The sequence below is a fragment of the Trachemys scripta genome, chromosome 3, assembly GCF_013100865.1.
Source record: "Trachemys scripta elegans isolate TJP31775 chromosome 3, CAS_Tse_1.0, whole genome shotgun sequence".
Taxonomy (NCBI): domain Eukaryota; kingdom Metazoa; phylum Chordata; order Testudines; family Emydidae; genus Trachemys; species Trachemys scripta.
In genome coordinates, this window is record NC_048300.1 from 174,518,918 (window position 1) to 174,533,620 (window position 14,703).

The 14,703-nt window shown below is 44.5% G+C and overlaps 1 protein-coding gene across 2 annotated transcripts in view; it reads left to right on the forward strand.

The window, feature by feature from the left end:
- The window catches only part of ATP6V1C2 (ATPase H+ transporting V1 subunit C2), a 30,003-nt gene extending 15,362 nt beyond the window's left edge, over positions 1–14,641 (forward strand). The window contains exons 5-13 of one of the 2 annotated variants that reach the window (XM_034766510.1): positions 3,438–3,532; positions 5,265–5,356; positions 8,038–8,136; positions 10,832–10,900; positions 12,192–12,284; positions 12,783–12,876; positions 13,220–13,317; positions 13,764–13,893; positions 14,524–14,641. In XM_034766510.1, coding sequence (XP_034622401.1) covers positions 3,438–3,532; positions 5,265–5,356; positions 8,038–8,136; positions 10,832–10,900; positions 12,192–12,284; positions 12,783–12,876; positions 13,220–13,317; positions 13,764–13,893; positions 14,524–14,619 — 866 coding nt within the window. In that variant the 3' untranslated portion in view covers positions 14,620–14,641. Of the gene's footprint in view, positions 1–3,437; positions 3,533–5,264; positions 5,357–8,037; positions 8,137–10,831; positions 10,901–12,191; positions 12,285–12,782; positions 12,877–13,219; positions 13,318–13,763 lie in introns of both variants that reach the window. The other variant, XM_034766509.1, reaches the window with a different exon arrangement.
- Positions 14,642–14,703: the final 62 nt, after the last annotated feature.

A 14,703-nucleotide genomic window follows, 5' to 3' on the forward strand; every position in this document is an offset into this window, starting at 1 on the left:
CTGGGGAGGCACAATGCCTGCTCAGACTACACCCACAGCTGGCACGGGTTTCCCTGGTAACTGGATTTTTAGTGTCCGGTCACCAGTTTTTAACCGGATACCTGGCAGTGTGTTTCTGCAGTGTGGGGGAGACGCTGCCGGCTGAGCTCCTTCCAAGCACAGGGGGCTGCTTTGCCTTTCCTGCTGGCAGGAGCGCTCCAGAAGGGCTGCGTGAATAAGCTTGCTCCCCCTCACCCAGTCCCGGCCATGCCCCCTGCCTGACCAGAGTGCCTAAAAATAGGAAGACCTAAGGCTATAGCCTTATTAGCCTAATGGTTAATCCAGCCCTGCCTGCAAAGCCTAAGTAAAAAGGCTTTGTGCAAGGGTCAGAGGGATGAAATCCTAGGCCCCTTCCCCTGGATCAGGGAATACCTGCGGAACTGCTCCATGGATGCTACTGCAGCCTTATAACACAAGAACTAGGGGGTGCCAAATGAAATTAATAGGCAGCATGTTTAAAACAAACAAAAGGAAGTATTTTTTCACACAATGCACAGTCAACCTATGGAACTCCTTGCCAAAAGATGTTGTGAAGGCCAAGACTATAACAGTGTCTAAAAAACAAACTAGATACATTCATGGAAGATAGATCTATCAATGGCTATTAGCCAGGATGGCCAGGGATGGTGTCCCTAGCCTCTGTTTGCCAGAAGCTGGGAATGGGCGACGGGATGGATCACTTGATGATTACCTGTTCTGTTCATCCCTTTGGGGCACCTGGCATTGGCCACTGTTGGAAGACAGGATACTGGGCTAGATGGACCTACTATGGCCGTTCTTATGTTCTTAATGCTGTCAGAGCCTCTGTGTGCATAGTTCTCCACTTTGGTAGATCTACTCCCCTGGCCCACTCCCAAGCCCATGTTGCTGGAGCAAAGGCCACCTCAGAGCACAACTCCATGCGTACCAGGGGCTGGAGTCCTCTCTGTGGCTGCTGCAATCTCTCCCCATCACACAGAATGCGGCAGAATTGTGCTGATCCCACTTCATATTCATAGAGGAGGTGCAGGATTTTGTCCTAAAGCTCCACTGTGCTGGCTTTTTTTGTAGTCTTATGTAGCCTGTCCTAAGAGCGTTTTGTGTAGAAGTGGCAGGAGCATAGTCACTCCAATGCTATCTGCCTCTTGTGCTGCAGCTTGTGTTGATAAGTAAAATACCTGACTTTTCACACTTAGGATATCTAATAAGGTAAACTGACTCCTGGGCTGAGAGAAGTCCAGGGAAAGGATAACAGTGTGTGGAAGAGTGACTATGTTTTGTCACAAGAAGAGGCTGCAGTAACTGCAACTTGTTAGTACAGTAGTTAGAACGGTTTTTTTGCTACAGATCTGAGAGAACATAGTACATTAAATGCATTTCACAGAGCATCATGGAGGGTTGCCAGGAGGATCTCGGTATTGACATGATGATGTCATGTCTTAGAAGCCCAGTTTGTAGGATGTTAATGGATCCATGTAATCCAGTGAGCCAACCCATCAAAGAACTCAGCAGCCACAGGATTTCATTCCCTTTTTTTAAGGGCTTGAGCTTTATTTCTCCCAAATAAATCAGATGAATGTAAGTTCCACATGTGCTCCAGGTCCTTTCCCCTGGCTCACAGAATCCTGCAGGAGTCTGTCTGCTCCCTGTAGGTCTCACTCCCCAGGTCCTCTGCTGGCCTGCTGGGGCCTTTCTCCAATATATGCATCCGAAGAAGTGGGCTGTAGTCCATGAAAGCTTATGCTCTAATAAATTTGTTAGTCTCTAAGGTGCCACAAGTACTCCTGTTCTTCTTTCTCCAATATACGGGCTTCGAGCTTCCTAGCCTCCAGGGTTACAGTCCCAGACCTGCTGCCTGGATACGGAAGAGAGCCTTTCTCTTCCTTCTTGTCTCCAGCCTCCTCCCTCAACTCAGACTGCCCATTATATATTCCAGCAGGCCCAACTCTAAGACCCAATCTTCTACCATGTGATCGCAGGACTTATTCTCTTCTGTTGGGAAGGCAGCTTGAGCCTGGCACAGGGTGCAGCCGAGCCCCAGCTTACCCCATGACAGTCCCACAATAATTTCCAGGGGTTGCCTGAACTTTTGATGGGACACGATAGAATTTTAATGTAACATCATGGTCTTGTCACATCATGACACAACATGAGGACATGTGAGCTTATCCCATCAGACAAACTTGCATAAAGACAACCCTACACTGAGGTAACATCAGTGTACAACTTTTCTGGGTTGACTTATGCAAAAAATTGCCTGTTTCATAACAGCATTTGACATATTGCTGAGAGAAAACATTCATTTGGTTTTGTAATGTCTATTCAACCTTTGACGGTACCAGACACGAAAGATCCCTGTTTTCCAAGTGGTGCATCATTGCAAGACTCCTTTTTGCTAGCTGGGAGTCACTGGTAAATTTCTGCCACATCACAGGAAGGAGTAGAGGCTCCCATTACTCAGTTTCAGAGTGACTCATTCATGGGGGCTGAATGCGTAATAGAACTTGCTGTGAATTTCTGACTTTGGGTGCTGTGATTGATTTATTCTTTTGTAGAAACACTGTTGCACAGTTTTGCTTCCATTAGCTTGGGAATTCTGAGTTTATGCTTTTCCTGGTACACTGTCAAAGCCAAATCAGGAGTTTCTTGCTCAGTTTTGACTCACTCCTTATTCAGGTTTGACTTCAGGAGGAGTCTGACAGAGTCAAAACTGAGTAACAGTATCAGCTGTACTGGTAGCAAAGTGGATCAAATACTTCTCTCAGTGCAATTCCATTAACTCCAGTGTTTGCCCCAATGATAGCTCCTACTGATATGATTATAAACTTCAGCCACACTTTAATAATCAAAACTGAGGTGTGTTTCATGAGCATATTTGCCTAAATGAGAATGACTGCAAAATCTGATACTGTTGAATATCTTTTTGTCCAGAACAGTCACAGCTAATTTTATAGTGACTCTAGTTTGGTGGTAGATACTAATGCCCCGATCCTCAAAAATATTTTCCACTGGAAGTTAGGAGCTTGAATATTGTTGAGGATCTGGATTGATTAGGAACAATTTGCCTCAGTGAGGATGTGTGACTTGATTATTAATGACAGTTGGACCTGTGCTACAAAGTTAAATTCTGGATCTGAACTTTTTCCAAGTTTGTTGAAAACGGGGGGGTGTGGGGGGAGGGTCTTGAGGGGTGTTTAGAGTTGTGGTTCTGTTTTGTGAAGTTCAGATCTGGTGCGGAACTCTGGGGCCATTCAGAACTGGGATTCTGGGTTGAGCCCATCTCTAATGTTAACGAAAGGTATGGATAGTGGAGCAAGTGGAGAATAGCTCCCAACGTTGTATTTTACTTTCAGTTTTACAACATAGTGTAGTGGATTTCTCAACTTGCTTGTTTCATACATTTATTTGTATCTTTTCAGTTGACCTAATTAGTTACCTGACCCGGTTTGAGTGGGACATGGCCAAATATCCCATAAAGCAGCCACTGAAGAATATCTCAGAAGCATTAGCAAAGGTAAATCATACTCACCAACTTCTAAAAAGGCATCCAAATGGGAGTATCATGCTGTTGCAGTTCTCAGGGCTAGTATCAGTGTCTGATCCTTCCCTTATCAGAGTCAATGGCATTTTGCCATTGATTTGAGTAGGAGCATAAGCAGACCCTGTGTACTGAAATAGTCAGTGTGATTTTTTCATTATGAAATAATGCTGGTGAAACCCACTCAGAATAATATATGATGAAACCTACTCATGTCACAGGAGGATGACAAGTGCCTTAACAGTTCTTCCTGTAGGGTTGCCAACTTTCTAATCACACAAAACCAAACACCCCTGCCTCGCCCCTTCTCTGAGGCCCCGCCCATGCCCTGCCACTTCTCCAAGGTCCTGCCCCCACTCACTCCATTCCGCCCCCCAACTCATCTCCACCCTCACTCACTTTCACCAGGCTGGGGCAAGGGGTTGGGATGTGGGAGAGGGTATGAGCTCTGGGCTGGGGTGTAGGCTCTGGGGTGGGGCCAGGGATGAGGGGTTTGGGGTGTAGGAGGGGACTTCGGGCTGGGCCAGGCGGTTGGAATGCATGGGGGGGGGGTGAGGGCTCCGGCTGGGGCTGGAGATGAGAGGTGTGGAGTGTGGGAAGGGACTCTGGTCTGGGCCAGGGGGTTGGGGTGCGGAGCGGGGTGAGGGCTCCGGCTGGGGTAGGGCCAGGGATGAGGGGTTTGTGGTGCAGGAGGGGACTCCAGGCTGGGCCAGGGGATTGGGGTGCAGGGTGGGTGAGGGCTCTGGCTGGGGCTGGGGATGAGGGGTTTGGGGTGCAGGAGAGGGCTCCAGGCTGAGCCAGGAGGTTGGGTGCAGGGGGGGTGGCTAGGGCTCTGTCTGGGGCCGGGGAGTTTGGGGTGTGGGAGGGGACTCTGGGCTGGGCCAAGAGGTTGGGGTGCGGGGGGGGTGAGGGCTCTGGCTAGGTCCAGGGATGATGGGTTTGGGGTGTAGGAGAGGGCTCTCCAGGCTGGGCCAGGGAGTTGGAGTGCGGGCTGGGGCAGGGGGTTGGTGTACGGGGGAGTGCGGGGTCCTACCGCGGCTCCGAGGAAGCAGCCGTTGGGGTCCCTTTTTGACTGGGCGTTCCATTCAAAAAAACAGATGCCTGGCAACCCCATCTTCCTAGAATATTTTTATATAGGCTTCCCACGGCTTTAATCTCCTTTATTATAATACTTTTGTTATTATTATATATTGCAATGTTGTTCTCCATATGGAAAATATTGTATTTTTTTCTACAGTATCATGGCTTTACATTAAATCAAAACACATCACAGGATGGATGAATTATTTATACTGTAAGCTTCTTGGGGAAGGAGCCATCGGCTATTTTGTATCACTAAACTGCCTAGTACAATAGGGCCCTGATCCTGGTTAAGGCCTAATGCATTGGATATAATGGGAGGGGAGGTGAAATGAAGAGAGCATGGAAACAATGAATTCTGTTTACAACCACCTTTTCTATAGTTATTTTCTTAAATCCAGGTGAAGCTACTCTTTGCAAGTATAACATCCTTCATTAACAAACATGCCATCTGATACTGTCTTACTTATGCTGGGGTTGCACTGAAAATGTAATGAAAATTTACATGTAATGAAATTATCATTTGGTCCAGCTCCTTGCATTGTGCTACTTATTTTACAGCACTGTTGACTTTGTAAACATAAATGCAATCAGTTTACATCAGTTGCATTTTTGCTTTTGTATTTAGCAAATCACACAAATAGAAACAGACCTGAAGTCCCGAACAGTAGCATACAACAACATCAAAGGAAATTTGCAAAGCCTGGAAAGAAAAACTGTGTATGTACAGTGTGTGCCTGTGTATGTTGAGTGTTTGTACTGGTGTGTTGTTTGTATGTATGTACTTTCCTGCCTACTTTATAAAAGTGTACGTGTTCTGACAGGAATGAGTATCGGGAGTAATTGTCAGAAGTGGTGAGCATCCACAGATCTAGCAGAAGTTAATTGAAAATGGGGGTGTCCAGTACCTCTTAAAATCAGACCAATAGATTCCTTCTCTTTGCTTAGGCTAAAGTTCATAACAGTTAACTATAGAGGCAATGTGACTTGCTTGCATCAAAACTTAATATCATTGCATTTGTTCTGAGCATATTGCATAGTATCAGAAATAAGAGATGGGAAAGTTCTACTAACTCAACCAGTGCAATCCCATGCAATGCAGATTGTATCCTATACTTGGTTATAGAAGTCACACTCAATCGTGCTTTCATTATTTCCCCTGGGAGACCATTACACAGCTGTCTGCATCTCACTGATCAGCCTTCCCTTTCTTAATTTCATCCTATTACTCATAGCTACACCGCCTCTTGCCTTAGTAAATGTTTTCTCTCCTCTCTTCACTGGGTTAAATAAATTCACTCTTTAAACATGTTGAGACTATTATAAATATAGGGTATATTGAGTTCTCTTGATTCACTACTTTTGTAATTTTCCTTAAACAAGCAATGAGATTTGGCTGGCAAGCTCCATTCTTTCTAAATTCAAGTCTGCTTTTATCATCTCCCCACTTCCTATGGGAGTTGGAAAATCCTAGGTAAGGTGAGTTTTAAGCAACCCATTTGAGAAGAAAACATCTGTAAATAGAACGTTTAGAGCATCTTAGAGAGTGCCAGGCAAATCAACTGTCAGTGCCAATAGAAGTCTCAATGCTAATGTGAGCTAACCTTTCCTGTGCAGGTTCTCAAGTGCCAGAAACAGCACAGTGAGTATCAGCCTCACAGCTGCCACCCCACATTCCTGGGACTGTTCCCAGGGAGCTGAACTGTACCAATGGAAGTTACCCATGCCTTATGGTAGGGGAAGTAGGGCTCCAGGAACGGAGAAGAGTGCCACACCCATGCAATGTAGCTTAGCACTCTGGAGAGTGGTTAGGATAAGAAGTGGCCAGGCATTTTTCATCTTAGCGGGATTTTTTGTTATTTTTTTCTGTCAAAACCAAAATTTTAGCCGGAACAGGTCTGTTTCAATGAATTTTTTTGACTCAAAACATTTTTGAAAAAAAAGTTTTGAAATTGTTGAACTGTTTCATTTTGACATTTTTGAAAAATTCTGGTTTTCAGTTTGAAATGTCCTTTTGTTTTGAAATGTAAGCTAATTATAGTAAAATAGAACACAGTCAAAAATCTTATAAGAACATAAGAAAGGCCGTACCGGGTCAGACCAAAGGTCCATCTAGCCCAGTATCCTGTCTACCGACAGTGGCCAATGCCAGGTGCCCCAGAGGGAGTGAACCTAACAGGCAATGATCAAGTGATCTCTCTCCTGCCATCCATCTCCATCTTCTGACAGACAGAGGCTAGGGACACCATTCCTTACCCGTCCTGGCTAATAGCCATTAATGGACTTAACCTCCATGAATTTATCCAGTTCTCTTTTAAACTCTTTAAAATCTTTTGGAGCTTCGGTTCACAAAAATTTGAGATTTTTGACTTTATCCAGATTTAGGATGTGAAAATTTTTCAAAATCTCAAAATTTTTTGCAGAAAGAGAAAAACTGTTTCCTGCCTACCTCTACTTAGGACACAGCCCCTTGCCCCCCACCCCCTGCAACAAACTGGTGATTAGCATCTTCCTTCTCCCAACACCCACTTAATTGCTTGTGCCATATGCTGGCGGGGTTACTCTGTCTCTCCTTTTGGGTCTGCATTCTTTACTCCCTTCATGCCTTTTACCCCCCTCTTCCCTTGTGCTTTTGCTTTCTGTTTTTTATTCATGTTTGTTCACTTGTTTTGCTGTGATCCCTGGTTCTTTCCTCCCAGCCCTGACTCAGCAGAGGAGCACTTGTTGCATGGGACAGAAGATACCCATTGGTGCTAAGTGGAGCTGGGACAGGTGCTCCCAGATTAGCTGTCCCCTCTCCAGTTCCTCAGAGGGACTGACCCCCAGTATGGGAAAGACAAGGCTAGAAGTAACATGGCTGAGGTGGTCCTGTTTCCAGTTATATATTGAGCTGTAATAAGAGATGAGGCAAAAATGTGAAGAACCTTAATGAAGGGTATGGTGAAAGCTTCAGTTCTACTCACCATCACACAGACTCAGGGGCAGGGGGATGTCTTTACACAAAGGCTTCTCTACACAAAACTTACACTGCTTTAACTAGATTTAGTTAACATGGTACAACACTGCTAGTGTGCACAGTGGTACCAGTGTAATAAATATTCCCATATGAGAAGGGGAATAAACTAAAATGATATAAGGCACCTTTATATTGGTATAACTGAGTCCACACTAAGGGTTGTACTGGTATAACTCATATAAGAAATCTCACCCCGTTACCGAAGTAGATATACTAGTACAAAACCTGTGTGAGGCCTTTAGATATGTCAGATCTGGAATGTGCATTCCTCCATATATAACACTAATTCGCAGTTAGCTGTATAGCACTTGACATTTCCAAAGTGCTGTAGTCCCCTGTATATGTTCCAATCATGATTCTTTTTTTCTGATTTGTTTTATTTTAGGGGAAATCTGTTGACTCGTACTTTAGCTGATATAGTGAACAAAGAAGACTTTGTGCTGAATTCAGAATATCTCATCACTCTTCTCGTTGTAGTTCCAAAGTAAGATAATCTCATGTCTTCCCTTTTGGGGAGGGGGAGAGAGAGAAACACAGAGCAAGTGCAAGTGTGTGTAGTTTCCTTTTAAGAGGGAGGGAGGGAGCATAGTTATGAAAGATAGGGCCGAAGTCACAAAGTTTGGATATAGAGTTTTGGTTTGGGCCCATCTCTAAGGTTATGTCTACACTACAGCGGCTCAGCTATGCTGCTGCAGTTATTGCACTGTAGCTACATAGTGTAGACACTTCCTACATTAACAGAAAAGTTTTTTTTCCCCCATCCATGTAGTTAATCCATTTCTCTGGGAGGCAGTAACTAGGTCAATGTAAGAATTCTTCCATCGACCTAACCACATCTACACCGGGGCGTAGGTCGATGTAACTACATTGTTCAGGATGTGAAATTTTTCACATGAAGCTAGGTCAATCTAATTTTTGAGTGTAGACCAGGTCTAAGATACATATAGGAATGACATAAACGTGCAGGTTTTTTTTTATCTGCATGCACACATGACAAGTCATACCAACTGAGAGCCCATTAAACCTTTATACCAACCCCCATCATCATGGTTTCTTTAACGACACGTTGTACAGAAAAGTTATTTTAAGAAACTTTTTGAGAGTTTAAAATACTTTTACTGGGACTATTTAAAAAAAATCTTTGTACCTGTAAAGCTAAGTGTGATACTTTGGGGTTTTACCCAGACAGTAAGGGGTTGTGTCACCACCTGCCCTGTAAACCTGAGTGCGTCTGTGCTATGCAGCTTTGGCTCAGAGCCCCGATCCCAGAGCCTGCTCACAGCACCATGGCCTCACCCTGGCTTCCACCAGCCTGATTACTCCTTGCAGGGTGACACCACCAGCCCTTCCAGTCCCGAGTCTCCTCAAAACCCGCTCCCTTGCAATGCTCAGCCCCTCTCACTGTAGCACTTGCCAAAGCTTATCAAGTTTGCTGTTCCTTTAAAGAGACAATGCATTGCACCAGCTATTAGTTCGGCTGAGGCTTTTACCCCTCATTTGGAAATAATGCACTGAGATGGACAAGATCAGGTTTATTAACAAAGCACATGCAGCAGTGTTGTAGCTGTGTCAGTCCCAGGTTATTAGAGAGCCAAGGTGGGTGAGGTAATATCTTTTATTGGACCAACTTCTGGTGGTGAGAGAGGCAAGCTTTCGAGCTTACACAGAGCTCTTGAAAGCTTGTGTCTCTCACCAACAGAAGTTGGTCCAATAAAACTATTACCTCATCCACCTTGGCTCTTTAACAAATAGCAGACATTTAAGCGATCCCAAGTAGAAGGCATTGGGATAGAAATGGTTACAACCAAACAAAAGTAAAAGTACGCTTCTAAGACTAAAATCTAACTTAATGAACTAGTTTTCTCAGACAAAGTAATTTTCTCACCATGGTCATTCTTCCAGCATGGCCGGCCAGTTCTTAACCAGGAGCCAACACAGAGCTCAGAGCGCTCCGCTCCTTTGTCTCAGCAGGAGAAGGATGCCAGAATGGCTTTTTCTCTCTGCTTATATCCTCAAATGTTATCTTTTTTTTTCAGTCAGGAAGCCCTTCTGGGGGCTCAGCTTGCTATGTCCACCAGGGAGCTGATGCCGTGTTAATATTTGCAGTCTCCTCCCACTGTCATGATAATTAAGTGGTTATCTCCCCCACTCGCTAGTTTGATGGCTTTGTTTACCTCTGCTGTAAATACATTTCCATGGTCTCTCCTTACTCAATTTACATTGGCGATATATTCAAGCAGGCTGGGAACCCATTCCTCAGTCTAGGGCTGGATGCCTTGAGCCCTACCTGCCAAATGCAGTTGAAGAACATAGTTCCAGCTCATGTTTATAATTCTTTACCTACTAACCATACATGCCCTGTGCAAGCATACTAATTGATCAGTGAGTTAGCTTTCCAGTGATGTATTGCAAGACAGCTTTTAAATAAACATGACAGTGGGTGGGTGTACACCGAGCTGTGTGTACAGGCCAGCTGAGACTCTGTGCTTCACCTGGGAGCCCTTTGTCCTCTGGCTTTAGGGTGCTCGTAGTGGCACATTAAGTGCATCTTTTTACCATGATGCCAACTGGCTAAGGCTCAAAGGGAGAAAAAAAAATCAGACTAACAAATGGAAAACGGTTCTAAAAAATACCTTGTCTAAACATCAAAATGTCACTGTATAGAGTCTGTTATCTCAGGCCCTTCCAGGATGGGCTAGGAGTAAGTGTTGGGTCCCTTTGGGAAGCTGGGAATCTCCCCTCTCCCATGGGATAAAGCTGCTGTTTCTAGACCTTCAAGGGTGTACAATGCCACATTTTAAAGTTGTGCTATTTTGATATCTAGAAAAGCCATCACTGGAAACCTTGGTCATGCTGGACCTCCAGCTAGAATAACTGGGTGGAGGAATTCCACATGTGAGGGAATGAGGAAATATATGCTGGCAGGCTGATTTCTTTTCTTTTCTTTTCTTTTCTTTTTTTTTTTTTAATGGCTGCAGTTTGAAATAGCTCTAGATTTGGAATGTTAGAATAAATCCCAGTGAAAGAGCTTCGTAGGCAGGTGATGTGGTAATAGGCATTTGATAAGTTAATTTATAATACGCCCCGTGTATAGGGCTATCACATACACATATATATGCTTAGTAGAAATGCTTGCTCTTTTCAGTTACTTAATTCACTTTGTTTTGTGTTGCCCACAGGTCGAACTATGCACAATGGCAAAAAACATATGAATCCCTCTCTGATATGGTAGTGCCTCGATCCACAAAGTGAGTGAAATTCCTGAACTAACTCCCCTGTTTGCTCCTGAGAGCTCTGTGCTGTTTTCATCTTAATCAAGTCCCTGGCTGGCAGAGGGAATAGTACATGTAATAATAGAGCTCCATGAGAATGTATGGAGCAGCACTATCCTCTCAATCTCATTGTTGCTACTTCAATCCCTGATTAAAATGGAAGCTCCTTGGTTGTGGGAAAGTGCAGATGAATGAAAATGCTTAAGTGAGCTATTTTACAATAACCTTGCTTTTCCTTTGAAATGTCCAGTGATTCAGGTCTCTCCGCTTTTACCATGACACCTGACTACTCAACAAACCATTTATTTTGCCTGCTATTGTTATGAAAATAGAGGAACATGTTGTTACAATAATATGGGTCAAGTTCTGTCCTGATGTAAATAGGCACGTCATTAAAGCTAGTGGAGTTACAGAAACTTACACAAGTGCTGCCATTTAACTGTTTCCTGATTGGGGATGGGTTAATTCAGCTTCCAAGATGTCTCTTGTAGCAGCAAATCCTAGGCCTTGGCTACACTTGGGGATTAACAGCGCTGCCGCGGCAAGTACTCCACCTCTCCAAGGGGAATAGCTTGCAGTGCTGCGAGCGAGCGGGCAGCGCTGCAGGCGCTGATTACACTGGCGCTTTACAGCGCTGCACTTGGGGGGGGGGGAGGTGCATTTTCACACCCCTGAGCACAGCAAGTTGCAGCGCTGTACAGCGCCAGTGTAGCCAAGGCCTTAGTTAACTCTTACCCTATTGGATTTACCAGGAAGTAAAAGTTTCAGTGGGTAGCCAGCAGCAGGAAAGTGTAAATCGTGGCAGGAGAGAAGATCCAGTCCAGAGATGCAAGGCTTGGAGATGGAAGATCAGGAGGGAAGGAACCAATGGGAGCAGGAGGAAGTGGAGGAGGGCAAGTTAGGGAGTGGGCAGGAAGGGGGATTGTCTGCTACTTCCTGTCTCAAAAATATAGGTGGACAGAAAGGAAGAAGAGGGGCAAAGAGGAGCCAGAAAGAAGGAACAACAGGAAAGAAGCAAGCAGACACAGACACTCACCCAGCTGGCAGGGTTCAGAAGCTTGATTATAGGGGGCCTAGAATTGAAGGCCCAGTCGTGCTCCAGCTGAAATCAATAAACATTTTGCTTGCTTTCAGTAGCAGCAGATCTACAAAAGTTCATGCTATTGTTCAGTTTTGTAAATGGAAAAGAGAATTGCAACAGAAACCAGGTAATCAAAGCTCAGGGTATTCTCCATGCTAGGTCACTGCAGTGCATTTCTTCCTGCAGAATGATTGCTGAGGATACGGAGGGAGGACTCTTCACTGTGACACTGTTTAGAAAAGTGATGGATGATTTCAAAGCCAAAGCCAGAGAAAACAGGTACCGTAGTTACTGAACAGCTCCTGCAGAGTGGGCCAGCCTCACATGGTTGTTCAGGGTAGGGAGAGGATGCAGGGAGCCCCTGCCCTGCATGAAGCAGGAGCCAAGCACAACCCTAGCCTTTACACTCCTCTAAGTACAAAGACTGCTCACAGCTCGTGCTGCTGCTGACCCTAAATTCATTGAGAGCAGGGAAGCCCAGCAGGGTCTGTCCTCTATGGGGGTGAATGTACATTCTCCAAGAGTGGCACAGGAGCTATCCACAACCACTGCTCCTGGCGCTGTCCGACCTGCTTGCCTAAGGCACAATGTGTTTGGGAGAATAACTCCTGCTATGCTAAAGTGACTCCACATTGCTCTGGGGTAACAGCACCATTCAGCATGCTGTACAGTATTGGCTGGCAATTTAGAAATGTGTATTATTCCAGAAGCATATGACAAATGACCAGGCAAGGTACATGAGCGGCAGCTATTACAAGCCAATATATTTGTTTTAAGGTTCATGGTCCGAGAATTTTATTTTGATGAGAAAGAACTGAAATGTGAAAAGGAAGAAATAATGAAATTAGCTTCTGATAAGAAACAACAATATGTAAGTAACACTTTGATTTGATCTTCCAGCGACTGATGCAGCCCTTATCACTGTAGTATCTCAGCAGCTCATATAAATGGATTTTTAAGCTCACAGCAGCCCTGTAGGGTAGAAAAACCTTTTACACAGGGGGAAACTGAGGCACAGGCTAGTCAGTGACTTGCCCAAGGTCACTCACGCTTGTGGATGAGCCTGGAACCCTGTCTAGTGCCTCATCCACTAAATCATCCTTCCTTCCCTACTGGCCCCCAATCACAAATGTGAATGGTTCGTAATTAGTACCACGATCAATACTTCCAAAGCAAGGTGAGAAATAGCAATGTTATTCTGTTTATTGCCATAGGGGCCACTACTGCGCTGGCTGAAAGTGAACTTCAGTGAAGCATTTGTGGCTTGGATTCACGTGAAAGCCCTGAGAGTTTTTGTTGAATCTGTCCTGAGGTAAGCCGGTCAATATGCAGAAGTTAAAACAAGTGGTTTATTTTCATATAGCAGTGTTCAGCCATAACTTTAGTGGGACTCACCACTTTACAGTCAGCTCTAGCAATTCCTACCAGCACATGGAAAATTTAGATGACTGAAGAACAGCGCTGCAGCTTGAAGGAGGCAAAAGGGGGAAAGTAACTATTCAAGTGTATTTACAGGGGACGAGTAAAATGAAGGCTACATTGGGGAGAGAACACGTTGTTTAATCCACTTTAGGCTTCACAAGGGTGCTCCCATGCAGTATCATCAGGTGATGAGACAAAACAAGGGAAAGACACTGCACTGGTGGAGAGGAGTGAGCTGGTGAAAACAGGCTGATATGAGATTGGAGAAGTTCCCAGAGGGGTTTGAAATGAATGCACTGTACCAAGAGCACAAAGTGTATGTCTGTGTATTTAAAGGTACGGCCTACCCGTGAATTTCCAGGCAATGCTGCTACAGCCCAGCAAGAAGTCTGTAAAACGCCTGAGAGATGTTCTTAATGCAGTCTTCAAACATCTGGATGAAGTAGCAGCAGCAAGTATAATGGATGTATGTGTTCAGTCTACTGCAGGAGAGACTATGGCCATTAGTTCTGAACAAGACTATATATTTGCAAGACTTTGTATCAATTTAATTAAAACCAGTGCTCAGGAACCAGATCATGTAGTACCTCATGCTCCAGGGTTTAGGCCTATCTCAAGGGGTTAGGAGAACTAGTGTGGGAGGCCTAATGGGACATTTCATACACTTCCCTCTGAAGCATCTGGCCACCATCAGAGGATACTAGACTAGACAGACCTGGCTTTGGATCCAGGGTGGCAATTCCTGTGAACAAAAAGCCCCCTAGTTTCTCCCCAGTATCCATGTTGGCTACTCCTAAGTAATATTTACAAAAACCTCACTTTATTCTAATGGAGGTGAGCACAATCCCATGGTAGGGAGCAATTTACAGACAGGTGGCTAATAGGAATCCACCCTGGAAGGTGAAGTTAGTTTTGTATAAATACTTCAAAAAGAATCCACAAAGTCAGAACTGAGCATGACTTCTCAGACAGAACGCTTTGATTAAAGCAGATGTAAGAGTATGTTCTAGTTACTGACAGGGATGTAAAAACACAAGTGATCATATCTCAGAATAGTTTATTTCTAGCACCTAAGTTACTTTGTCTCCTTTTGCAGATGAGTATGGACATTCCTGGTTTACAACTGAGCAATCAAGAATACTATCCTTATGTCTATTTCAAGATCGACCTCAGTCTTCTTGATTACAGTTAAGAATTAAAAAAAAAAAAAAAAATCAAGCTTGACTTACTCATGTGCAAGTCCCCAGTGTCCCAGTAGAGTTATGCTCTTCAGCCA